The 27,665-nt window shown below is 38.7% G+C and overlaps 1 protein-coding gene across 1 annotated transcript in view; it reads left to right on the top strand.

Moving 5' to 3' along the window:
• Positions 1-27,665, top strand: part of LOC114049472 (dynein heavy chain 14, axonemal-like) — a 343,809-nt gene that overhangs the window by 298,724 nt on the left and 17,420 nt on the right. Inside the window, exons 77-82 of the mRNA XM_027870712.1 lie at positions 2,100-2,327; positions 4,735-4,932; positions 14,673-14,872; positions 16,942-17,108; positions 23,833-24,029; positions 26,734-26,846. Of these exons, the coding sequence (XP_027726513.1) occupies positions 2,100-2,327; positions 4,735-4,932; positions 14,673-14,872; positions 16,942-17,108; positions 23,833-24,029; positions 26,734-26,846 (1,103 nt within the window). The remainder of the gene's footprint in view (positions 1-2,099; positions 2,328-4,734; positions 4,933-14,672; positions 14,873-16,941; positions 17,109-23,832; positions 24,030-26,733; positions 26,847-27,665) is intronic.

The raw sequence follows: 27,665 nt of genomic DNA, 5'->3' as shown, positions 1-27,665 counted from the left end.
ACCTCTATCCATTATGTTTGGATGCTTCTCAGCTATTAAAAACAACAAATTTAAGGATGGACAGAAGAGCCCAGTGTGAATGCTAAAGATTTTAAAATCTTAACTCTGAGGCAAGATGGAGGGAGGGTTTGGTGCTGTCAGTCATTCAGCAAGTACTGGGGGGAGTGGAGTGGGGGCTTTGATTCTACTGGGAGCTATGGGAGGTAAAAAAAAAAAAGGCACAAGAAAAATTTGGTCCCTCACCCCAAGTCATTTACAATTTAAATTTCTTATATTTCACATACCTATGGCATACTCTGAATTAATAGGAACTGAATAGTCCCTTTGGGAAGGATTTCTGCCCTTGCTTTTGCTGTTTGCCTTGGCATTTATATAATTAATTAACTTATTCATGAGAAGGTAACTGGGGAAATTTTCATTTTATTTTTCATGTTAAAACTTAGAGCCTTCAGAACACAGAATGCTGTGAAGAGTTGTGGGAAATTAAAATGTAGATAAAAAGGGTCCAAGTCAGGGATGTGCTAGTGTTTGATAGGGAAGAAGTATACATGGGGCAGCTAGGTGGTGCAGTGGATAGAGCACCGGCCCTGGATTCAGGAGGACCTGAGTTCAAATCCGACCTCAGACCAAGCACTTGACGCATACTAGCTGTGTGACCTTGGGCAAGTCACTTAACCCTGATTGCCTCACTAAAAAAAAAAATGTGTGCATATATATATATATATATATGTATATGTATATATATATACATAGGACCTACTTTTAAATTTAATCTGAATTATTGACATGTTCTCCACACTTTCTTAAGTCTGGACAAATAATAAATAAAGCAATAAATCAAGCCCTGATTTATAAGGTTTACTGATTGACCAGTTGCAAAATGGTCATCTGAAAATTTAACAAGACTCTCAGAAGCTAGTTCAAGCAGGCTCCAGCAAAGCCCTGGCCCTAGCCTCATATAGCTGACAATCTAATGGGGGAAATGAGGTAAAATAGCTTTTATTACTTGTTAACAGTGCTTATGAAATAACTATCAAAGACAGAGTTTAAAGTATGGAATAAAAAATCATAATTTAGAATTAACAGTAAGTTTCATTTATCCTTTTTTATACCTGGCCTGCATTACCATGATGTTCACCTTGGCTAGGTCTAGACAGTGCTAAAAGATTCTGTTGGTGTAGCCAAAGAATCCAATCAAACAAAGAACTGGTCTTTTTAGTGAAAGAATCCACCAAACTAACTGATTAAAACTGACCAATGACATATCTGGTTGTATTTAGAGGAAATGGGCATTTAATGTTTGCTTTAAACTTTGACAAAAATGGAGAAAGCATGGAGGAAATTGCATTGGGAGGGAATGGTTGCAGTCCCTGAGCAGACCCAAGAGGATTTAAATTTAATTCCACCTTCCTGGAAAATGAGGACCTCTCCCACTAGTCAAACCATACCACCCCAAGGAAATTAGGGTACCTAGCAACAATGCCAAGCCCAACTGTCTGTCATCTCTCCCAGTCCCTTCTTCTGGCATCCCCAAGCCTTAGTCCCTCTCCAAGAGCCTCTTCCTAAGGACACAAGATCTGTATCCTAGCATATCATTTCTCGAAGTCAGAACAACTATTTTCTCCCCCCTCTTAGCAATTGTGCCCATCTTGTAGGCAATGAGAAGTGAGTAATCATTCTTTCTACCAATGACTATGGTCTTATGCCAGTACCCAGGATATGTGTGTGTATGATGTGTGCATATATACATATATATACACACCTACATACATATATGATATATATGTTTTATATATGTATGTGTACATACATATATGCATGAACCAAACTTTTTATCTGCTATTAAGTCATATAAATTATATTCAGAACATCTGCATTTAAGTTATAGTATGTCTGCAACTGTGCCAGATGCAAAGGATACAAAGATAAAAAGTAATATAGTACCTGCCCTCCAGAAGCTGTAAGGAAATTGGTTGACCACTTTATAGTAGGCTTTCTACCTTTGTTATACCAAAAAAGAAAAAAGTAAATAAACTTTAGATCTAGGGGCATGAAGAATGCTACTTTCATCTACTGTTTTTATCTCTTCTTCTTTAAAGATGACAGTAGAATCTCCCCAGGGTGTGAAAGCAAATCTCCTTCAGTCATTTGGGTACCATGGCAGTGGAGAGATAACAGAAGAAATCTATGAGAACACTGAATGTGGACCATCATGGAAAAAACTTTTATTCAGCATCTCTTTCTTCAATGCTGTAGTCAATGAAAGAAGAAAGTATGGAACATTAGGCTGGAATATTCCTTATGAATTTAGTACTTCAGACTTGGAGGTGAGTGTAGTTTGGGAATTTTTTTAAAGATACATTCCTAATCATTCCTTGATACCAAAACCAATCTATCCAAGCACCATAAAATAGTGAACACAAAAACCAGGAAATGCTTTATTTCCCTAAAACATTTCCCTTCCAAAGAATTTTCACTGAATATGACATTGACAAGTAAATGCTATATATATATCAAAAGTTTTATTGCAGTTTTAAGCTTTAGTCAGTGAGTCAATAAACATTTATCATATGCCTACTATGTGCAAACCACTAGGTTAAATGCTGGAGATACAGAAAGAGGCCAAAGACAATCCCTGCCCTCATTAAAACTCTCTGAGACACAGTTTCCTCATCTGTACAATGGGGTTAATGGTACTTGTATTACCTGTCTTTCAGGGATGTTATGAGAAAAGCATTTTGTTCAACCATAAAGTACTATATAAATGAAACTTGTTATCATTTGTGAATTTTCTGGGACAGAATGTTGTCCTGTCCTAGCCATTTTCACCTTCATGTTCAGAATGTTCCTCAGAAATGCCCCTCATGTCCCACTGTGCCACTACCTTCCTTGTCTTGTTAACGTATGTGTACATAATGACAGCTACTTTAATAGAAAGAAAGGAAAGAAACAAGCCTTTATTAAGCACCTGCCGTATGCCAGGGGCAGATAAGTGGTATAGTGGATAGAGTGCTGGGCCTGGAGTCAGGAAGACCTGAGTTCAAATCAGTCACTTAACCCTGTTTGCCTCAGTTTCCTCATCTGTAAAATGAGCTGGAGAAGGAAATGGCAAATCTCTCCAGTATCTTTGCCAAGAAATCCCAAATGGGGTCACCAAGAGTAAGCCACAACTGAAATGACTCAACAACAACAACTGTATGCTGGACATTATGCTAAACACTTTATTATCTAATTTATCCTCAACAACAACCCTGGGAGAGATGTGCTATTATCCCCATTTTACAGTTGGGAAAACTGAGGCAATCACAGTTTAAGTGATTTGTCTAGGGGTTGCTTAGTTAATAAGTGTTTGAGTTCAAATTTAAACTCAGGTCCTCCTGACTCCAGGTCCAACACTCTCTCCCCTGCATCACTTAGGTGCCTAGTACCTTGAGCAAACTATTATTTAAAAGCTCATTCTCAAGAGAAAAAAAGCATACCTTCAGGACTTAATTCAAATGTTTTGAGGTCATTTAAAACACTAGTCCCCTCCACTAATATGTGTTCTAATGAGTTGGCTGGAGTTATGTTACTGACGCTGTAGTTTTGGGGTTTGGTTTGGTTTGGCTGCAGGGCGTAGGGGTCTGGAGTTGGAGGGCACATCCAGACCTGGATTTCATTGGTATGGAGAGCTCCAAAGACGCACATCAACAATTCACTCATGAAATTATAGTTTTAGAGAACTGGCCAAGGCACTGTAAGACCTGGCTATGATCATATAGTTAGTTTACATCAAAGACAGAAATTGAACCCAAGTCTTCCACAACTGGCTCTCTATATGTATGTGTGTCTCTGTCTCTGTCTCTCTTTCAGTCTCTCCTCTATCTCTCTTTCTGTCTCTTTCTCTCTGTCTCTCTCTCAATCTCTCTGCTTCTCTCTCAATCCCCCCCTTTCACAACCTCTCCCTCCTCAAATCTTTTCTCTCCTCTATTTCTCTCTCCTTCTCTGTCTCTCTCTCCCTCTTTGTCTCTCACCACAGTAGTGACTTTATTAAATTCATCTTTTCCTTTAAACCACGTAACTGTTCTCATATGCAAGATGCTTAGGTTTGGTTTGCTTTATGAAAAAAAAAAGAAGTAGAATTCTCATCCAGACATCCTATTTGTGATTCACAAATGTACCATATACCTGTGAGCCACTAGCTTCCCATTTAATTGCTTAAATATTCCCTTTTAAAAAAAATTTTTTTAAATATTCCCTTCTTTGCCAAGGGATTCTTTGTCAGTGTCTCAAAGGCAGTGGTGATCAATTTTTGAAATGATTGGCCTCAAATCTAACAGAGCACCATTCCCAGAGCTGTAGAGAACTGTCAAAGGCATAAGATCATAGATTTAGAGATCTTAGAGGCTGTCTTTCTTCCAGCATCCTCACCTATCAGGTGAGCAGATTGTGACCCAAACTGGTGGAATGAATGACCTGAGGCTGAATTGGTCATGACGGAGGCAGATCTGAACCCAGGCTTTCTAACTCCAAAATCAATGCTCTTTCCATTCTCCAGTGTTGAAACAGTTACCCAAGGCAAGATCACAGAGTCTAATGCATCAAGGATCCAGGGACTATTGCCCCAGAGATCAAAAGCTGCTCTCTTATTGTCTGCCCTATAAAGCTCTCTGAGAACTTTGGGTTCTCCCTCAAAAAGACATCCAAATAAAGTCAAGTTAAAATGAAAACCATTGCTTAATACTTTTTTCAAAGGTCACCATCAAAATGTTAGCGATTCTCCTGGCCGAAAAGTCAGAAATTCCTTGGGAAGCAATACATTACTTGACAGGAGAAATAATTTATGGAGGCCGAGTGACAGATTGCTGGGATAGGCTCTGCTTACTATCTCTCCTAAAGAATTTTTGTAATCCTGACGTGCTGAAGAAGGACTTCAGTTTTACTGATGATGGGGTAAGAAATGTATTTTTTTCTAATAGTCCCAATTTTTTTAATATTTTAACTGAACTTTGTTATATGACTTTTATTGACATCTATCCACCATTATTGTTATTATCAAAAAGCATTTAATAAATACCTCATTGGAAATTGTGTCAGGCTTTGGACAAAAAGGACTTGTATTTTAAGACACAAATCAGAGACAGATACTAGCTAAGTACTTTCCTACTCAGCCTGGACATTAGAATGCTCCAGCCCTCCTCACCCTCAGCTTCTTTTCCATTTCCTCCATCTTCTTTCTTCCCTCTAAGCCCACTTTGTCTTCCTCAAGATGAGGTGAAGGGTATAGATAAACTAGTAAGTGTCCAATGATACCTGGCTGCTGAACTAGAGGAAAAGCTTACCTCTAAACTTGGAATATTGCCCATTCATTTTCAATTAATTCAATCAGTCAACAAGTATTTATTAGGCACCTACTATGTGCCAGCCCCTAGGGACACAAATAGAGTGAATTCTGCTATAACACATGTTTTGAAAACATGGATTTATTCCAAAGTGATTGATACATTAGGGAACTTTTTGAGCATAATGCAAATTTTGCATTTGTTTGTGTGCAATTTCATCTGCAAGAACTATCAAGTACAAAAAACTACAGTATTTCACAATAACTCACAAGCTTCAAGCCTTCTGGATGCTCATTTCCACAATCAAACTTCAGACTTCTTTCAAGGTTAAATGTCACATTTATTGTATACTTTCCAATACAATAGAATCTATAAGTGGAGGAAAGCTAGTCCACACCCACACACTCCATCTCCCAAATCCCACCATCTACCATGGCTTCCTGGAGTTGGCAGAAGAAACTCCTCGCCCACCACACACACACACACATAAGCTTCCTTTAGCCCATAGCCATTGACTTTACCAGCCTGGCCTGTGGGACCCAGGACCCAGGCCAAGCAGCAATTCAGGTTCATGGATACCACTATTATTTATTGTAGTATTTATGTACTACTTAACCATTTAACATATATAAAATTGTGCTGCCATTTTTATTAAGTTCTTATCTTTTTTGTATATATCACTGAAAAGATTTTTGAGTGTTGTACCCCTAACACCATTTTTCCCATAAGCCCTAAGGTTTTTATTGCAAAATTTTGCATAGAACAATGATTTTTAGGAACACATAAGGCATGTTATAGCAGAAATATCTGTACAAAGAATGAAGAAATCTTTACTCTGAAAGAGTTTATATTCTACTTATTTACCACCTACTACATACAAGGCCTCGTCCTTACCCACAAGAAGCTGGAATATTGTCTTTAATACTATAGTAGTATAGTAAGAGAGCCCCTTGCCTGCCCCATACATTTTAAAAGAGCCATTGATTTAAATATTTGGTCAAAAAACTTTGTTGGGGAATCATAGAAACAATGAAAAGGTTTTCCAAGACAAAAGGGAAGGTGACCCATTAGGGGTGATAGTCTCTTATCTCTCCTCTCCGTGGGCTCAGCTGTAATCTCTTTTTTTCTGTGTAAATAAAATCATTCCACATTTTAAAGCTTCAGAGGACAGGTGCCTTTGTAGGACTGTCAGACACTGAAGTCCCCAAGTTTCCTCTGGGCACCTTAGATGGGAAAAAAAAATACATCTTCAATATAACTGATATCCTTTTTATTTTATGCATTTAAAAACATTATTTTGAGAAGGGGGTCTACGGACTTCCCCCGATGGCCAAAGGAGTCCCCAGCACAAAAAAGGTTAAGAAACCCTAGTGTACATGCTGGCATGGCGGCAAGTCATCTTAGAAGTCTTTGGAGTAAGGCTTCAAAGTCAGTATCATGATTTCACTGGTAGAGAAGTCCCTGCCCCTGCTCTTGTCTAAGAGTCGACTACATGACAAAACAAAACTATTTTATTAATGATGGTTTCCCTTGAGCCTTCTAGAAGAGAACATATTAAAGATTTTACTGCAATCTTTGGATTCTAACCTTCATTACCATTTTCATTGACTTTTTCAGATTCTCCTTTCAAGGTTTTATGCATTCTCTGTCTCACTTATCAGCATCATTCTTTCATTCATTCATTCATTCAATCAATCCAGATTTATTGAGTTCCTATAATCAGAGCATCTTGCAAAGATGAGGAAGGATGAGTGAGTGCCTGGTATGTGGTTGTGTGCTCTGATTCCATGAAGTCCAAGGAGCTGGGTTTGAATCCTGGCCCGGTCACTTACTCCCTGTGTGACCCTGGCCAAGTCACTTAACTGCTCTTGAGGCCATTTTATAGGCCATTCCTATAAAATGAGGGAGTTGGGCTAGATGACTTCTCAAGTTCCTATCAGTTTGAAAGCTAGGATCCTCTGTATTTTACTGCCAGATGCACTAATTTGGGGAAAGGAGGAAACCCCTGAGGCAGGCAGAGTACCAAAGCACAGATTCTTCTGCTCAAAATGCCCCCCAATCTCCCTTTCTTGTTCTGTCAAGAAGAAATTCATTTAGGGTAACTCAAAACCTCTCTTTCGGGTTGAATATGCCTGCTTCCTTAGGATGCTCATATTTCAGCTCTAAAGATAACTGAGAGTCTGTGGTGAATTAAGCTGACCTTCATATTGCCTAGTTGAGAATTGTGAAATTACTCTCACAATTTAAAAAGTTAATAAGTAGATTGTGTAGCCTAAGGTGAGGAAATTGTACATTGGGAAATAAGATTTCTAGAGCTTGTGTCACCCTTGTTTCAGTATTTCCTCCCTGGCAGCTTGGTTTCTAGAAGCCCCTGTTATTCAGGGATTAGCTACCTGCACAGTAACGATGGAGGATGCTATTCTGGATGGAACAGCCATGTAGCAAAAACTAGTGAAAAGTACTGAATGTATATGTGATTAGAAATGTGATTTGGAAAAAGCAATTCAGTCCAACGTTTGAGAGATAACTACATGCTAATTCAGTGTCAGAAACCAGAGTAGACACTAATGATGGGCAAATAAAAATAATAGGTGACATTTACATGGCTCTTTAAGGCTAGTAAAGCACTGTGCATCCATTATTTCATTTAATCTACATATCAAAGGCATACAGGGAAGACTCTACCAGGATTTATTATCCTCATATTACAGATAAGTTCAGAGAACATAAATGACATACCCATGATCACAGAGCTGGTCAATGTCAGAAGTGATATTTCAACCTAGGTCTTTCCTGACTCCATGCTACCATGATCCCTACCCTTCAGTCTCTGTAGACAGTAGATAAATTGTTAATAAATTAATAAATTTAATTGTTAATAAATTATTTACTAAATTGTTTTTAGTCCAGACCTGTGATTTCATCAGTAAACTTTCTAATAAATGTTTGTTGAATTTAATTAAGGATCTCAAAATCTCATTGGAAAAACAAGAGATACAAACATAAAACAATAATGATAATAGTGATAATAAAAATAGCTATCATTTAACACCATGCTAAATGTTATTTATAAATACTATTTCATGTGATCCTCACCAAACCCTGCAAGGTACATGGTATTATTATCCCTATTTTACAATTGAGGAAAATGAGGCAAACAGAAGTTAAATGAATTGCCCAGGGTCACACAGTGAGTATCAGGGGCCGGATTTGAACTTAGGTTTTCCTAACTTCGGGCCAACACTGTATCCACTGCACCACCTAATTGCCCAATTAAATAATGATGCAAAGCAATATGGAAACAAATCAACAAATTCAAAATTAACTCAAGAAACCTTTATTGGGGACTTTCTATGATGCCATAGAGAAAGAAGAGATTTAGAGTCAGGGATCTGGTTCTGAGTTTCTGTTCTGCCATTCACTAGATTCATGGTGTTGGGCAAATAAGTCTCTTTCCTCCATTGTGTCACAATTTCCTCATGTATAAAATGAGGAAATGGAATTAGATGGTATCAAAGGTATCTTCTAGATCAAAATCTATGAAGAACCTTACTTAAAGATTGCTTGGGGAAAAAAAAGCTACATGAATAAATAACTACATGAACAAATAAGTAACAGTAAGAAATTTAAAAAGTTATTTAAGACACAAAACTAATTTGGAATTGGCTGAATGGTTGGACTCAAAGAGCAATCATTAATAAGTCAATGCCACCTTGCAAGGTCTTCAGTGCAGTATTCCAGGGATCTGCACTTGGCCTTACACTATTGAATATTTTTATCAATGACCTGATAAAAGAGAGGAAGCATTGTGTGGTGGAGAGAGAGCTGGCCTAGAAGCCAGAAAAACCTGGGTTCAAATGTTGCCTTAACACATACTGGCTGTGTGACTCTGGGCAAATAACTTAACCTCTCAGACTAAACACTAAGACTATAAATAACGGCAAAAGTGCTGACCTGAATTGGTAGAGAGAGTGTCCTCATCTGAAAGTTGCCCATAGCAGTGAAATCACAGGGCTAATCTCTGTCCCTATCTAATCAATGACTTAAATAAAAGCATAGATGACATGCTCATCATATTTGCAGATGGTACAAGGCTGAAAGTGATGGGTAATCCACTAGATGACGCTCCATCCACTGTGCCACCTAGCGCCACAAATGGTTTTTACATTTTTTAAAAAATATGTGGCACGGGGCAGCTAGGTGATTTAGGGGATAGAGCACCTGCCCTGGAGTCAAGAGGACCTGAGTTCAAATCCAGCCTCAGACACTTGACACTTATTAGCTGTGTGACCCTGGGCAAGTCACTTAACCCCAATTGCCTCACAAAATTTTATATATACATATATATATAAAACCTTCCATATATATGTATATATACACATATGTGTGATGTATATATACACGTGTGTGTGTGTCATATATATTGCTATATTTGTGTGCCATATATACACATATATCTGCCGCATATGTATGTATGTGTGTGTGTATATGGCAAATGGATTTGGCCCTCTGGTTCTTATCTGCTGACCCTTGGGATATAGGACTAGACTAAATATAATAAGATGAAATTCAGTAGGGATAAGAGTAAAGGCTTAAATTTTGGTTCAAAAAATCGACATCACAAGTACAAGAGAAAGGAAATATGGTTAAATAGTGTTTTGTCAGAAAAGGATCTGAGGGTTGTTAAACTCAATATGAGTCAGCAGTTGGCAGTAAAAAATCATGAATGCTATCTTGGGCTGCATTAAGAGAGTAGCTTATAACTTACAGCTACCCCTAAGAAAAAGGAATAGTCCCATTGTATTCTGTTGTCATCAGAGTTTTGTGTTCAATTGTGCCACAGCTTAGGAAAGACTTTGAGAAACTGGAGAGTGCCCACAAGAGGATAAGCAGGATAATGAAGGGCATTAAATCTGTGTCATAGGAGAGTTCGTCGAAAGGAACTGGAGATGTGTAGCATGGAGAAAGACCAGGAAGGAAGGGCAGACATGACAGCTATCTTTAGGCATTTAAAGGGTTGACATGTAGAAAAGGAATTAGATTTCAATCCATCAACAAACACTTATGTCCACTTTGTGCCTGGTGCTGTACTAGGCACTAGAAATGGAAATACAAACCTATAGAACAGATTTTGCCCCCGAGGAGCCCGCATTTTATTGTTCTGTTTGTCTCAGACACAAACGGGTAGAAAGTGTAGAGAGGCAAATTAAGGTTTAATAGGAAAAAACTTCCAAACAATTAGAGCTGTCTAAAAGTGAAATGAGAGAGACGGAGACAGAGAGACAGAGAGAGAGGATTCAACTCCAAATCTTCCTAACTTCCCTTTTACTGCCCAGGGTTCCGCCATCTTCATAGCCACTCAGGCTCAGAACCTAGGTAACGTCCTTGACTCTTCACTCTCTTTCATTGCCCATACCTGTTGCCAGCTCCTATCATATCTATGCTCACAGTATCTCTCCTATATCCGCCTTTCTCTCCTCTGACACTGCCATCACCCTGATACAGGCCCTCATCACCCACACATGGATTATCACAATAGCCTTCTGGTTGGTCCCTCTACTTCAAGTCTCCCCACCTCAGTTCATCCTTTACTCAGCTATCAAATTGATCTTCATGAAGCACAAGTCTGACCTTGTCACCCCCTCTTCAATAAACTCCAGGGGTTCCCCATTACCTCCAGGATCAAATACAAAATCCTTTGTCTGCCTTTTAAAGCCCTATATAACTTGGTCCCTTTCTACCTTCGCAGGCTTCTTACACTTAACTCCCCTCCACATACTCTAAGATCCAGTGACTCTGGCTTCCTTGAGGCTCCTTGCCCAAGATACCACATCTCCTGCCTGAGATTTTTTACTGGGTGCCTCCCATCCCTGGAATGCTCCCTCTCCTCATCTTTGACCCCTGATTTCCATGACTTCAAGTCCCAGATAAAATCTCACCATTTGCAACAAGCCTTTCCCAATCTCCCTTAATGCTGAAGCCTTCCCTCTGAGATTTGTCCTGTGTATATCTTGTTTGTACAGAACTGCTAGTCTGTTGCCTCACCCATTCAATTTTGAGCTCTTTGAAGGTGAGGGTGTTTGCTTTTCTTTGTATCCTCAACTCTTAGCATCATGCCTGGCACATAATAGGAGCTTAACAAATTCTTCTTGACTTAATTCGACTGCCCTCCTCCCTTCTTGAAATTTACTACTCCTCTGCCATCTTTTCTAGTTCCTTCTTCTGCCTCCTCCCCTTAAACATGGGTGTTCCCCAAGGATCAATCCTTGGGCCTCTGTTTTAAATATAGATATACATACAGAGATAGATAGACAGACAGACAAACATAGGATACATTTTGAGTCTTTAGAGAATTAGTTTAATTACCCATATCATTGGCATTTCTATATATCACTAACAAAGCCCAACAGCAAGAGATAGAAAGAGAAATTCCACTTAAAGTTATTGTAGACATTATAAAATATTTAGGAGTCTGTCTGCCGAAACAAACCCAGGAACTATGTGAACACAATTACATAACACTTTTCACACAAATAAAGGCAGATCTAAATAATTGGAAAAACATCAGTTGCTCATGGGTAAGCCGAGCTAATATAATAAAAATGACAATTCTACCTAAATTAATTTACTTATTCAGTGCCATACCAATTAAACTACCAAAAATTATTTTATAGAACTAGAAAAAATAATAACAAGATTCATCTGGGGGGCAGCTAGGTGGTGCAGTGGATAGAGCACTGGCCCTGAAGTCAGGAGGACCTGAGTTCAAATCCAGCCTCAGACCAAACACTTGACACTTACTAGCTAACTGTGTGACCCTGGGCAAGTCACTTAACCCCAATTGCCTAAAAAAAAAAAAAAAAAAAAAAGATTCATCTGGAAGAACAAATGCTCCAGAATATCAAGGGAACTAATGAAAAGAAATGCTAGGAAAGGTGGCCTAGCCATACCAGATCTTAAGCTGTATTATAAAGCAGCAATCATCAAAACTGCTTGCTACTGGCTAAGAAATAAAGTGGCAAATCAGTGGAATAGGTTAGGTACACAAGACACAGTAGTCAATGACTACAGTAATCTACTGTTTGATAAATCCAGAGACCCCAGCTTCTGGGATAAGAACTCACTATTTGACAAAAACTACTAGGAAAACTGGAAAAGAGTATGGCAGAAATGAGGCATAGGCCAAAGTCTTACACCATATACAAAAATAAAGTCAAAATGGGTACACGATTTAGATATAAAAGCTGATACTATAAGCAAACTGGGAGAGCAAAGAATAGTTTACCTGTCAGATTTATGGCGAACAGAAGAATTTATGACCAAACAAGAGATAGACAACATTACAAAATGCAAAATGGATAATTTTGTTACATTAAATTGGCAAGTTTTTGCACCAAAAAAAAGCAAATGCAAACAAAATTAGGAGGGAAGCAGAAAATTGGGAAAGAATTTTTAAACCAGCATCTCTGATAAGGGCCTCATTTCTAAAATATACAGGGAACTAAGTCGAATTTATAAGAATATAAGCCATTCCCCAGTTGCTAAATGGTCAAAGGATATGAACAGGCAGTTTTCAAATGAAGAAATTAAAGCTATCTATAGTCATATGAAAAAATGCTCTAAATCACTATTGATTGGAGAAATGCAAATCAAAATGACTCTGAGGTACAACATCACACCTATCAGATTGGCTAACATGACCAAACAGGAAAAGGATAAATGTTGGAGATGTGGGAAAATTGGGACACTAATGCATTGTTGGTGGAGTTGTGAACTGATCCAACCATTCTGGAGAGCAATTTGGAACTATGCCCAAAGGGCTATCAAAATGTGCGTTCCCTTTTTTGACCCAGCAATACCTTTTCTAGGGCTGTATCCCAAAGAGATCATACAAATGGGAAAAGGACCCACATGTACAAAAATATTTATAGCATCTCTTTCTGTGGTGGCAAAGAATTGGAAATTGAAGGGATGCCCATCAATTGGGGAAAGGCTGAACAAGTTGTGGTATATAAATGTAATGGAATACTATTGTGCTATGAGAAATGATGAGCAGGCAGACTTCAGAAAAACCTGGAAAGACTTGTATGGACTGATGCTTGTGTGAAGTGAGTAGAACCAGGAGAACATTGTACACAATAACAGCCACATTGTGTGATGACTAACTTTGATTGACTTAGCTCTTCTCAGCAATGCAAGGATCTAAGACATCTCCAAAGATCTCATGATGAAAAATGTTATCCACGTCCGAAGAAAAAACTATGGGGTTTGAATGGAGATTGAAGCATACTATTTGCTCTTTTTTTCTTCTGCTTTGTTTTGTTTCCTCTTTCTGGTGGTTCCTCCTATTGGTTCTAATTCTTCCTTACAACATCACTAATGTGAAAATATGTTTAATAGGAATGTAAATGTGGAGCCTATATCAGATTGCACACTGTCTTGAAGAGGGAGGTAGAGAGGTAGGAGGAGAAAATTTTAAATTCAAAAGCTTATGGAAGTGAATGTTGAAAACTAAAATTAATTAATTAAAATAAAAATAAAAGTCTACCCAGCTTCCTAACCCTCCAAAAAAAATTAATTTAATTAGAATACTTTGTACACCAATAATACTGGAAATATGAGGCATTAATGTGTCATAATTTTCTGAGGTTTATAAAATGAGAACCTACATCTAAATCATAGCAGATTTTATCTTGAAAAGTCTTACTTGCTGAAGTGTTTCTCATGATTAAATAATAATGATGTCAAGATATAACTATCAGAAACCTAGATTCTGTTTCACAATTTGTTTTCAGTCTCTTATCTACCACTCCAGCTTACATAACTATGTTGTAGGTAGCAAACCTACTCTAGATACCCCAAAAACTCTAGATATGCAAGCTGTAACAGTTTCTAATTGGGAATTTTTCTTATTTCTCACAAGTGTAAGATAGCTTATAAAAAAAAAACATTCTACAAGATTTAATTTTACATGGAAATTTGTAATTTATGTGGGAGAAAAACAAATACTAATCTTTGACCACAGTGATTGATTTAAAAAAACCATCTACCATCTTTCCTTACCCACCCTCTTTAATTTTTTAAAAGTTTTATTTTTCTGTTGCTAAGTTGATTCTCTTATTGATATTCTTTTTTGTCTTACAATCTATTTATGTCTAAATATGTTCTCCTTTCCTACCCAGTAAGCCTTCTCTTGTGTCAATAATTAAAAAAGAAAAAAACAATTCACCAAAACCAGAATGTTGTTGTTTCTCCTTTCCTTGCTGAAAATATCTCTCTCATACGTGCTGAACGTCTTCCTCTGTCTCACATGGTAAGAAAGAAACTAAGAAGCTCTTTTGAAATTTACAGATGTATGCAATGCTACCTGACTGTGCAAACCTAACTCAATGTAGGAAGTACATAGAATCCCTCCCGGATTTTGAACTGTCCGAGGTCCTTGGAATGCACCAACAGACTTCAAGGATTTATCAGGAATCCCAGGCCCAAGAGCTTATTAACACTATCATTGCTATGCAACCAAGAATTGCTATTGCCAACATAATCATTGGGTAAGAGTTTCTGAGAAACAAAAGCTTTCCTTTAAGTTCAAACATGTTATATAAAGCAATTTATTGTACTTGGCATACTGGCCCTGCTTTTGACGTTTTGGTTAGTTGAATCATCATCCGTAACATTTTCCAAAGTGATACATCACTAGAAAAAAGGTAGGCCGTCCTGTAGTGCAAGAGAGAACCAATGGAATCTGTCCTTCTTGAGTGCTTTCCTGATGTTAAGAAAGGCCCCAAACATTTTAGATAGAACCCCTTCCCTGTAGAGGATTTCTAAGGAGATACAGTAAAGTGCCTGGTACACAGTATGCACTTAATAAATGCTTATTTGACCGGCTATATGAGTCACATAGAATTAGAAGGCATGAATAAGGATCAGTTGATATATTTTGGGGAAGTACCAATATTTTTACCAAGACGCAGATCCACTGGCGAATAGGCAGTGATTAAACAATAAATGGGGGCAGGTGGAGGGCTGGGAGGAGCAATAACAATAACCAGGGAGCTAGGGGGTATAGTGGACAGAGCACTAGACTTGGAGTCTGGAAGACCTCAGTTCAAACCCTCTCTCAAATGCTTATTAACTGTATGGCCCTGGCCAAGTCACTTAACCTCTCTAGGCCTCAGTTTCCTCATCTGTAAAGTGGAAATAATAATAGTGCCTATCTCCCAGGATTGTTGTGAAAGTCAGATGAGATTACACATCTAAAGCATTTTGCAAACTTGTAATAACAATAATAATAATAGCTAACATTTATATAGTATTCACTATATGTCAGAAGCACTATATGTGCTTCTGCAAAGCACTTTACAATTATTATTTCATTTGATCTTCACAACTGCTCTGGGAAGTTCATTGTTATTTGGGCGATCAGTCATGTCTGACTCTTCATGATCACATTATGGAGTTTTCTTGGCAAAGATACTGGAGTGGTTTGTCATTTCCTTTGCCAGCTCATTTTACAGATGAAGAAACTGAGGCAAACAGGGTTAAGTGACTTGCCCAGGATCACACAGCTAGCAAGTGTCTGAGGTCAGATTTGAACTCAGATCTTCTTGACTCTGGGCCCATAATCCTATCTATTGTACCACCTAGTTGCCCCCTATGTATAGAGTTTACAAAAAAGCGCCCTCTATGCTGTCAAAGAACTTAAATCCTAAAATGATATACAAGCATTCCTAACATAAGATTGCCTTAGCCAATATTATCTCCCATTTTAACAAACATATTAAAGCTAAGTCACGTTGTAATACTTTCAGCCAGTCAACTGCCTGGATTCAAATCAGATGGTCAGTGACAATCTGGGCTAATAGTACTTGAAGCTGAGCTGAATTAACTCTCCCAATATTAGTCTACTTACCAATTTATTCATAAGATTTTTCCTGTGAACTACCCTCATCAAAGTGTTTCACTCTTGAGCAAGAGGTGTATATTTGAAGTGAGGGGAAAAGGAGGTGCAGCACACCCTGGGAAGAACATTACCATTGAATAGGGAAGCATTAATGGTAATATTTAACCTCCACTGTGCCACCTACACCTTATGCATATGCATGCCTATGGTTTTACCTGATGTGATTTTTGTGGAAGCAAGTATTCAATTTGATTCAAGTCAACAAGCATTTATTAAGTACCTAATATAAGCCAGTTACCCCTAAGTGCTGAGAATACAAAGGCAAAATGAAATAGTCCCTGCCCTCAAGGAGCTTGTATTCTCTTGGGGGAAAAACATGGTTATGCATAAGTAAATATATAGAAATACACAAAGTAATTTCTTTGTGGAAAGGGTGGGCTAATATGAAATGCAGCTTGTTAACAATAGAACAAGAACTCCAGAGGGCACAATGAAAGGGTGGAAAAGAATGAGATAGGGACATGGATGTATATGAGAGAGCACTTTTCCATAGTTGCACTGGGGTAAAAAGTCTTTCAATCCAAAAGTACTGCATCCTTCTGAATCTCTTTAGGGAAGCTGCCTTTTGCTGTTTGTCTCCAGAAAGGACCTGAATAAAGGTGCCTTCTGATCTACACTAGCCTATGACTCCTATAATTCCCAGAATTTACTTTTCAGGAGTGGAAAGAGCCAAGGTGAACTGGTGCTGGAACTCTCATCTGAAATGATCAAGCGATTGCCTCTGACTGTAGAGAAGGATCCAATGTCCAAAGACATCTTTCCAACTACACTATTAACCATTATCTCAAGTTCCATTTGGGTTAGACTTAATAGAAATGTCAAAGGTGAGAACTGTAGTTCATACTCTGAGGAAAATAATGCTCACAAGGGGAAAAAAAACTGTGTGAAGTAGCCTTTTTTTTATCCTTAGGTTCTCTTTGCTTTTTTCTTTCTTCCTTTCCTTTTCTTTCTTTCTTCCTTTCCTTCCTTTCTTCCTTCCCTTCTTTCCTTCATTTCTTCCCTTTCTTTCCCACATCCTTTCTCCTTCCTTTTTCTTTCTTTTTCCCTCCCTTCCTTCTTCCCTCCTTTCCTTCTTTCCTTCCTGCCTTTCTTTCCATCTCTCTTTCTTTCCTCCTTCCTTTATTTCTTTTTCCTTCTTTCTTTCTTTCTTAGATCAGACCTGTGATTTCATGGTTAAGTACTTCCTGTACTAATGCAGATCAACACCTTCTCTGTAACTTATAATCTTAAAGATTCTCCTGGAGCAGTGAAGGTTAAATTCCTTGCCCATTTTACAGACTGTTAAATCACCCAACTAGTGTATATCAGAGGGAGAACATGAACCCAGACCTTCCTGACTTGGAGGTCAATTCTCTAAAGTTAGATTGCATATTGTAATAAACATAACATTTGTAGGTGGGAAAATGTTTCTAAAATCCAGCTCTTAAAACAATGAGGGCTTATGCAGTTTTAAAGTACTGACTAGTCAGGCTTTATAACTGCATGGAAGAATTAAAGAACAATATCTTCATGCCCTTTATACTGTATGCAAGACTCTGACCCATGAGTAGATCAAGAAACAATCAATAGAATTTTCCTCTACTGGCTATTTTGACCTGTTTTTAATCCATATTTCTCTACCTGAGTTTTTATGTCATCTGAAAATCTGAAAAGCATACCCTCTATGACTTCATCCAAAGCACTGATAAAAATGTTGGAACAGTTCAATCTCCTTTAAATGGCATCTAAAGCCCTCCACAAACTGAAACCACCCGATTTTTCAAGCTTATCTCATATTTATCTCTTTCTTCCTCTCTCCTCCTCCCCTGTTGCCAAACATACACTGTGCTCTGGCCAAGCAGGAATATTCTCTGTCCCCTGAATGTATTACTGTACTTCCCCATCTCTTTGCCCTGGCTTATTCTACTCTAGACTATCTATTCCCCTTCATCTAGTGAATTCCTACCCATATGCCAAAACCCAACTCAAATTTACTCCACACAGCCTTCCCTGTTCCCCTCCGAGTTAATAATGTTCTTCCCCTGTAACTTTACATAGTACCTTGTTTTGTAATAATGCTCTCTAAGTTACCTGTGTGTATGTTTTATACCCTCCCAGAAAGCAAACTGGTCAAAGTATATAGACAGGTTTAAGAAAAAGAAATGAAAATGATGAACAATCACATGAAAAAATGCTCCAAATCACTAATAATAAGAAAAATACAAACTAGAACAATTCTGAGATTTCACCTCATACGTAACAGATTGGCAAAGATGATTAAAAAGAAAAGAGAAACAGGCTCTGTTGTTGGGATTGTGGGAAGATAAGCATGCTATTAGCACATTTGTTAGAGCCATGACCTGGTCCCCCTCTTCTGGAAAAAAAAGTTTGGAACTAATCTGGAAAAGTCACTAAACTGTTTGGCCCAGAAATCCCACTGATGGACATGTGGGATCTTAAGCAGGTCAAATACAGAAAGAAACATCCTACATATAACAAAATATTCATAGGTATATTCTTTGTGGTAGCAAAAAAAAAAAGAATGAAAGCAAAATACGTGGTCATCAGTTGAGGTATATGTGTATGACTAAATTATCATACATGACTGGAATGGAATACTATTATGCTGCAAAAAAAGATGAATATGAAAAATCTAGAGACACTAGGGATGATTTATATGAACTGATGCAGAGGAAAGGAAGCAAAACCAGAAGAAAAACTTACACATTCAACATCATAATGTAGAGGAAAACAATACTGAGAGACATCTAAACTCTGAACAATGCAGTCACAATTCTTGACTTTTGAGAACTGATCACAAAACACAGCAGAGAGCTGTTAGGCACCAGGACCAGAATCAATTTTAACATAGCTAAAGGAGTTTCTCTTAACTCTGTCTCTTTGTTAAAAAGGGAAGGTTCTTTGGCAGTGGGAAGAAGGAGTAGTCATAGGAAAGTGACAGCAATGTTTAAAAGCATCAATAAAATTGTTTTAAGACCCCTACAAGGAATTATTAGAGTTGCTTCTCCTCTTTTGCAGTCCACCAATCCCCCTTCCCCATACAGACCTTAAACTTCCCTCAGGTTTTCCAATTACCTGCCACCTTCAGAAGTAAATAAAGCTGCAAAACTCAGTTAACCTAGTATGGAACAAACATTGAAGTCATAAGATTCGAATTCTTGTGTCAATTTCACAAGTTAGTATGCCTTAAGGAGATAACTTGAAAATCTTTGCCCTCAGTTCTTCAATTTGTGAAGTGATCAGTCAGTCAATAAGGGGAAGAGAAGGGAATAAGCATTTATATAGCACCTACTGTGTGCCAGATACTGTGCTGAGTACTTTACAATTATTATTTCATTGGATCCTCACAGCAACCCTGCAAAGTAGTTGAGGAAACTGAGGCAAACAAAGGTCCACACAGCTAATGTCTGAGGCTGCATTTGAACTCAGGTCATTCTGATTCCAGGTTCAGTGTTTCAGGCCGACTGCACCCCTTAGCTACATGTCAGGCACTGTCTAGGAATACAAAAAGAAGCCAATGACACCCCTTGCCCTCAAGGAGCTCACAATCTAATGGGGGAGACAGCAAGCAAACAAATATGTACAAACAAGCTATATATATATAGGATAAATAGAAGATAATTAAAGAGGGAAGGCACTAGAATTAAGAAAGGCTGGGACAAGCTTCCTGTAGAAGATGGAATTTTAGTTGAGACTTAAAGGGAGTCAAGGAAGCCAATAGGTGGAGATGAAGTGGGAGAAAGTTCCTGGCTGGGTGGACAGTCAGAAAAAAATGTCCACCATGGAGGAATGGAGTATCTTATTCATGGAACAGCGAGGCAGTCAGTGTCACTGGATCTAAGAGTACATGGCAAGGCATAAGATGTAAAAAGACTGGAAAGGTCAGAGGGGGTGTAAATTACAAGAGTTTTGAACACCAAAAAGAGGATTTTGTATTAGATCCTGGAGGCAATAGGGAGTAACCAGAGTTTATTTAGTAGAGGCAGTGACATGGTCTTCAAGAAAATCACTTTGGCAGCAGAATAGAGGATGTATTGGAATAGGGAGAGACTGAAGACAGGCCAATCCTGCAGGCTATTACAGTATTCTGAGGGTGAGATGATAAGGGCCTGGTAGCAGGGTGGTGGTCTTGTCAGAAGACAGAAGGGGGCATTTCGAGAGATGTTGCAAAGTTGACATTGATAGGCCTTGGCAACAAACAGGATATGGGGGCTTGAAAGATAGTAAGGATTCGAGGACACTTGGTTGTATGCCAGGAGGACTAGGAGGATGGTGGTATCCTCAAGAGTAAGAGGAAAGTTTGGAGATAGAGATTTAGGAGGAAAGATACTGAATTTAGTTTTGGACATGTTGAGTTTAGGATGTCTACTGAACATTCATTTCAAGATGTCTAAAAGGCAGTTGAAGATATGACATTGGAGGTGAGCAGAAAGGTTAGGGTAGGATAGTAGATTTGAGAATCATCAGCATAAAAATGATAATTCATGAGATCTCATGAGATCACCAAGTGAAAATGTATAGAGGGAGAAGAGAAAAGGGCCCAAGACAGATCCCTGTGGGACACCTATGTTTAAAGAATATGACCTGGATGTCAGTTCAGCAAAAGTGACTAATCTGAAGCAGTCTGATAAGTAGAATAACCAAGAGAGAGTGGGGTTCCAAAAACCTAGAAAGAAGAGGATGATCAGGGGCAGCTAGGTGGTGCAGTAGATAAAGCACCAGCCCTGGAGTCAGGGGTCTCAGACACTTACCAGCTATGTGACCCTGGTCAAGTCATTTAACCCCAATTGTCTTTAAAAAAAGGGGTGATCAACCATGTCAGAGGCTTCAGAGAGGTCAAAAAGAATGAAGATTGAGAAAAGTCTATTGGCTTTGGCAGTGAAGAGATCATCAATAACTTTGGAGAGAGCTGTTTTGGTGGAATGAGAAGACAGAAAGTGGATATGTGGCTTGTAGACAGTCTCCTCAAGGAATATGGCCACAGAGCAGAAGAGATAAAGGATAAATGCAAGAATAGAAAGATCAGGTGAGGAGTTTTTGAGGATGAAGAAGACATGTTTGAAGGCAATAGAGAAGGATTCAGTAGCTAGGGAGAGATCGAAGATAAATGATAGAGTGGGGATGACAGAGGAGGCCATATGTTGGAGGAGACAGGATGGAATGAGATCTCTTGTTCAGGTAGAGGGGCTAGCCTTGGTGAGGAGCTAGGCCACCTCTTCCTATGAGTCAGGGGTGAAGGAGGAGATAGCGGCAGAAGACATCTGAGTGATGTGAGATGAAGAACAAGGGAGAAGAAGAAGTGATTGGCCTCGACTTTTTCTGCGAAATATGAAACAACGTTCTCAGTTGAAAGGGTGAGGGGAGGGGGAACGATGGGAGGTTTGAGAAGGGATGAAAAGGTTTGGAACAACTGCTGGGGAGTGAGTTCATAAGGGAGGTGTAGAAGGACTACCTAGTAGTAATGAGGGCCCAGCTGAAGTTGTGTAACATAATTTGGTAGACCCAATCAGAACAGCTATGAGATTTTCTCTGCCTTCATTTAACAGTACATGTATAGAAATTAAGGTAATGAATTGTAGGAATAATCTAAGGCTGAGGCTTGTCAGGGCACAACCAAAGATATGATAAGGGGGTCATAGACTCAAGAGTATAAGGTGGATTTGAACTAGTTCACCAAGGGGTCAAGATGGAGAAGAGAGGAAAGTGTGGCTGGTCAAGGGTTGATGGCCTCAAAGAGAGCTGAAGGGTCAAGGAATTGAAGGTTATAGTGTGGGGAAAGAGTAGGGTTTGGCATACACAGAACCAGGTCAAATTTATATAAAAATAAAAGCCATTCCCCAGTTGATATATGATCAAATAATATGAACAGTTTTCAGATGAAGTAATCAAACTATCTATAGCCATATTAAAAAATGCTCTGACTCACCAATGATTGGAGAAATGCAAATTAAAACAATTTTGAGGTACCATCTCATACCTATTAGATTGGCTATAGGACAGAAAAGGAAAATGACAAATGGTGGAGGGGATGTGGGAAAATGGGGCATTAATGCACTATCGGTGGAGTTGTGAACTGATTCAATCATTCAGTAGAACAATTAGGAACTGCCCAAAGGGCTATAAAACCTTGCATACCTTTGATCTAGCAATGCCATTACTAGGTCTGTATCCAAAAAGAGATAAAATAAAACAAGAATGAAAAGGACCCATATGTACAAAAATATAACAACTCTTTTCTGGAGGCAAAGAATTGGAAATTGAGGGGATACCCATTAATTGGGAAATGGCTGAACAAGTTGTGGTATGTGATTGTGATGGAATATTATTGTGCTATCGGAAATGATAAGCGAGATGCTCTTGGAAAAGCCTGGAGAGACTTACATGAGCTGATGCAAAGTGAAATGTACTGTGTACAAAGTAACAGCAATATTTTAAGATGATCAACTGTGAATGACTTAGCTATTCTCAGCAATACAATGAGCCAAGACAACTCTGAAGGACTCATGATGAAAAATGCCATCCATCCCCAGAGAAAGAACTGATGGTGTTTGAATATAGATTGAAGCATTAAAAAAAAAAAGTAGGGTTTGGTAAGGGAAGGCAGAGGGAGAGATAGAAAGCCAAGTGATTATGGTCAGGTAAAGAGATTTGGGAATCTTGAACATAAAGGTGATGCATCTGCGGTTAATGGCAAAATCAAGGTTATGACCATCTTTGTATGTGGCTGAGGTGGGTAGAAGAGAAGGTCACAGGAAGTGAGTAGGCTGAGGAACTGAGTAGTTAAGGTGTTAAAAATTCAGTACGAATAAGAACACAAAGAAGAGAGGTCAGATTACAGTAGCCCCTCATTACAACATAGCTTGGTGCTTTAATTACAGATGTGGACACAGCTTTGACTAAATCAATCTCCTGAAGAGCAGAGTTATTCTCTAACACAAGAACAGGTCCTGTCCCTTGATGTCACTTCCAATTTCAAAGCACTATCTATGTAAATATAAGGAGAGCCCAAGTAGTTGAACGGTATGCAAGCCAATTTTAGAATCCAAAAAGCTCAGTCCTCTCTCTTCTATTTATTAGTTGTATGTGTGTGGACAAGTCACTACTCTTCTTTGAAACTCAATTTCCTCCTCTATAAAATGAAGCTAATAATGCTCACCTTATGTACTTTACAGGACTGTTCTGAGGAAATCATATCACAAACCATTATGTATCTATGAGCTACTATTATTGTTGCTTTTCTGTCTGCTGCCTGGGTGTTTTCAAAGTCATGTTCCTCTAACTACTATCTTCAACTAATGCGAACATAGAGTCAGGGATCACATTATCTCAGCCACTAGGCTGTGATAAATTCTCCATTTAAATGTTCAGCTGTCCTGCTGTTCATAGTGGCTTGTCTCTCATTTAAATTCTTTTTAAGATCTATTAAAAACACTTACCTTGATGAGCCTAGTCAGATTGCATTAGCTTCAAACACCACTCTGTCTGCAGCCTCTTTCTTTCTCTCTGGGACATTATATCGTTGCCTCCTCTTTTTTTTTTTTAAACCAGATTATGATCCCCTCCTCCATTCTGCCTTGTTAACATTCCTTTGTCAAGAAATTGGTCGATTTGATAAATTACTATCCCTAATCCACCAGTCACTGAAAGAACTCCAGGGAGCTGTCAGAGGTGAAACCACCATCAACCAGAAACTGGAAGAGATCTATGATTGTCTCATTAATAACAAAGTACCTGACTTATGGCAGGTAAGGGGCACGTAGTTTTCAATTTAGAACTTTGGATCAAAGATATGTAAATGAAATCAATGTTCTTTTGCAGGTCAACACTTGACTTTTAATCAACAAATTGACCTTTCTGTGAAATCAAGTTTGTGCCAACTCTGGAAAGATGCTTAATATGATTAGGATAGGTCTTGTGTCATGCAATAATATCTTTTTTTAAGTAAATATTTTATTAACATTAAAATCAATATAGTTAGGCTTGCTCAATAACAATTTATTTTAAATTACTTAATAACCAATGAGTTAAAACACTTTTTCAGCCCTTCCCCTTAGTCTTCATCCAATATACTTTTGGACACATTATTATTCTCCTCAGTGACTTGGATCAAACATTCCCTAGTGTGCTTCAAACCAGATTAAAATGTAATTTGAAAATATTTAACAAAAAAATACAAGGGAACATAGATAATATTAATATGTGATTTTCTACGTCGATATGCAGCCTGAAGGATCCTAATTTATGGTTTAGTGGTCCTCATTTGTATTTGAGTTTGACACCACTGACTTAAACAATTAAGCAGTTGTCCCTGGTTGTCCCTGGACAACCATAAACACTCACCACTCGTCACAGTAGAGAATCTCTTTCTTGTTTTAGAGTAATGGTTAGTGGGATGGGCCAATTATGACTAAAAAGAGACTGGGAAAACTGTAGTTGACATCCAGTCTCCTGAAGTGAAAAGTTATTTCTAATAAGGTAAAAAGCAATTATAGCATCTTATTGGTGGCAGCAAGGCAGGGGAGCAGTGGACATTCTCAGAAAAAGCTTTGCAACTTTTGCCAAATGCCTTTACCTCTCCAGACTCCAGTTTCCTCATCTGTAAAATGAGAGGTTGAACCTGGTGATGGCTAAGATTTTCTTCCAGCTATAACATTCTATGACTCTGTGAGTGTGGTGAGAAGAAGCTGCCAAGCCCAAACTGGACTCAGAGTCAGAGAACCTCTGAAACCTACTAGTATTATAAACCTGGGCATAGTTACTTCTCTAAGCCCACCTATAAAATATAAACAATAATAAAACCTAACACTATCAGCTGGGTTAGGTCTACTATATTTATTGAATTATCAGGGGGTTGACGGTAAAGAGGAGAGGAAGAATCTAAGCAGTCTCTGTTTGTAATCAATGCCGCCAGTTAGGTTCAGTCCAGGGGTGGGCCCTGCTCCAGAATCCCATAGGCTTAGGCAGCCAACTCAGCTTATCATGGGCCACCCTGCCTGGCCCAGCCATCTTCACAGCTGCCTCCATAAGCAGTTCAGAGGCCAAAAGGGTCATGGGTTACTAGGCAGCCCTCTCCATCCTAAACCCTCTCCATCTACTATCCATTTAACTAACTCCCTTTTTAGATAAGTCAGAGGAGAGGAGTACCCTGGGGTTTTTGCTATTCAGTCAGTTCAGTCAAGTCTGACTCTTTGTAACCCCTGGCAAAGATATTGGAGTGATTTGCCATCTCCTTTTCCAGCTCATTTTACATATGAGGAACTAAAATAAACAGGGTTAAGTTGAAGAGGTTTAGAGGTTTTGGGGTGCTCCTATGTGCAGAGGCACCCCAAGATCGTGGTGCCAAGTCTGCCTGAATGAATTCAACCAAATCTTCTTCCAGCCAGAGAGAGAGTTTATTAAAGATAAAGTATATAGGCCAGACTCCCAAGGAACCCAAACCTCAGTGACACCCATGAGGACGAGCAGGCATGAGACAGTCTCAGTCTTTTGGGCATGAGAAAAGCTAAGCATCTGAATGGGGGCTAAGGTGGATCTTAAGTACAGAAAGACTGTGGGAGGGATCTAGGAGTGGCCAAGTAGTTTGGGGTGATGGGAGGAAGGGCCTAAGGAGGTCTGGATGGGAGTGGCTAGTAGGCTGGGGTGAACAGAACTCCTGGGTCCTGGACCTCATGGTGCCTAGCTAGGATTGAGGGTGGGAAATGGCCAGGGGCCACAGGAAGGTAAAACAATGGAGGGGAGATTGGGTGTAGCCACAATGAAAGGCCAGTTGATGAGGGGATGTGGTTGGGAAAAAGGGTCCAGGTGAGAATTCCCTTTGGAAGGTCTGAGAGATTTCAATAAACAATGAGAATAGATGATGAAGGGAGGTGGAAGGTAGAAGTTTTCTTTCAAAGGGACCTGGGACCATAGACAAACTTCTTTTTAGGGCTAGGGGCAAAGGTGCATTTGAATAAGATTAAAAGGTAAGGCTAAGGCTTTCAAAGAGAGATAAAGAGAGCTTTCAAAGGGAAATGAAGGCAGTTTCTAAAACTCTAAGGTTTTTCTGGGACCGGAAGACAAACTGAAGCCAGGTTCTTTTCAGGGCTAGGGAGGAAAGATGCATATCAAAAGGCGAGGCCAAGGCTTTGGAAGGGAGGTAAGGGGAATCTAAAAATTTAAGGGTTTTCAACAAATGGGAGCCAAATTCCTTTTTGGCGAAAAAGGGCAAAGGGAAAAGGGACAAAGATCTCAGCTTCTGAAACTAAATGAAACCCTCATCAAAGTGACTTGCCTAGGGTCACGCAGCTAGTAAGTGCCTAAGGATGAATTTGAACTCAGATCTTCCTGGCTACTCTACTGTCTGACCCTAGAGTCCATTATTAGAGTTTGCAATGAAATAGTGATCTTAGAAGTCATTCTTTCAAAAAAAAATAATAATAATCTCATGTGTCTGTCTCTCAATCCCAACAGCGAGCTTCTTATGATACTGGAAAGGTGTTGTCTGACTGGATCACCTTTCTTCTGCAACGACTGGCATTCATCGACAGCTGGGCAAAACTGGCCTACGACGCTATATATTTTCGGTACGGGTAGCAGATTAGCTGGAAAGCACTTGTTGAAATGCACATCTCTGGCATCTGAATTTTTTTCAAATCTAGGCTAATGCCGATTTAGAGGAATGGAGACCTATATTTTGAGCAGGCATTCAGTAAGCATTGTGGTCCTCCACCAGGAAAGTAAGGCAGGCATATCTAGCTCACCTTTCTGAATATCCTTCTATGCAGCTGAGGGCACTGGAGTATCTTATTACTCAAAACAAGATTTGGCAAGATCTTTAAAGAAAAACTGGAGAAACAAAAGCATTTTTTTTTTAATGATCCAAACTCCTTCTGAGTGCAGAAACCTAAAATTACAAGTTTATCTACCTTAAAACTTTCCAAAAGTCAAAAGAGTATAATAAAGATAGACTTCTATAATCAAAATAGCTGGATTAATAGAAGTATAACATAATAATTGCAGCATATCTCTTTATTAGGGTTAGGGACTGGTCCTATGTGTTTATTCCTAAAGGGAACTCCCAGGTAAGGAGACTCTCTGAATTGATGCACCTTGAAGCCTTTTCTATTACTTTTAGTCTTAGAAGGTCGACAAGCACATAGAGCTAAAGTGACTCGATCAGCATCATACAGCCAGTATTTATCGTAGATGGTCCTTAGACCCAGGTCTTCTTGGCTCCAAGACCAATTCCCTATTCACTATACCACACTGCTTGTCATATATCTTTTTTTCATTTTTCATTTTCATTTTTATTTTTGCTTAATTTTTAATTTTATTTCATTACCTTTTTATTTTTAATTTTTAAAATTTTTGTTTAATTTTTAATTTGATTTTAATTTTTAAAT

The sequence above is a fragment of the Vombatus ursinus genome, unplaced genomic scaffold, assembly GCF_900497805.2.
Source record: "Vombatus ursinus unplaced genomic scaffold, bare-nosed wombat genome assembly UNPS02014798.1, whole genome shotgun sequence".
Lineage (NCBI taxonomy): Eukaryota > Metazoa > Chordata > Mammalia > Diprotodontia > Vombatidae > Vombatus > Vombatus ursinus.
This window is presented reverse-complemented; position numbering and strand designations above follow the sequence as displayed.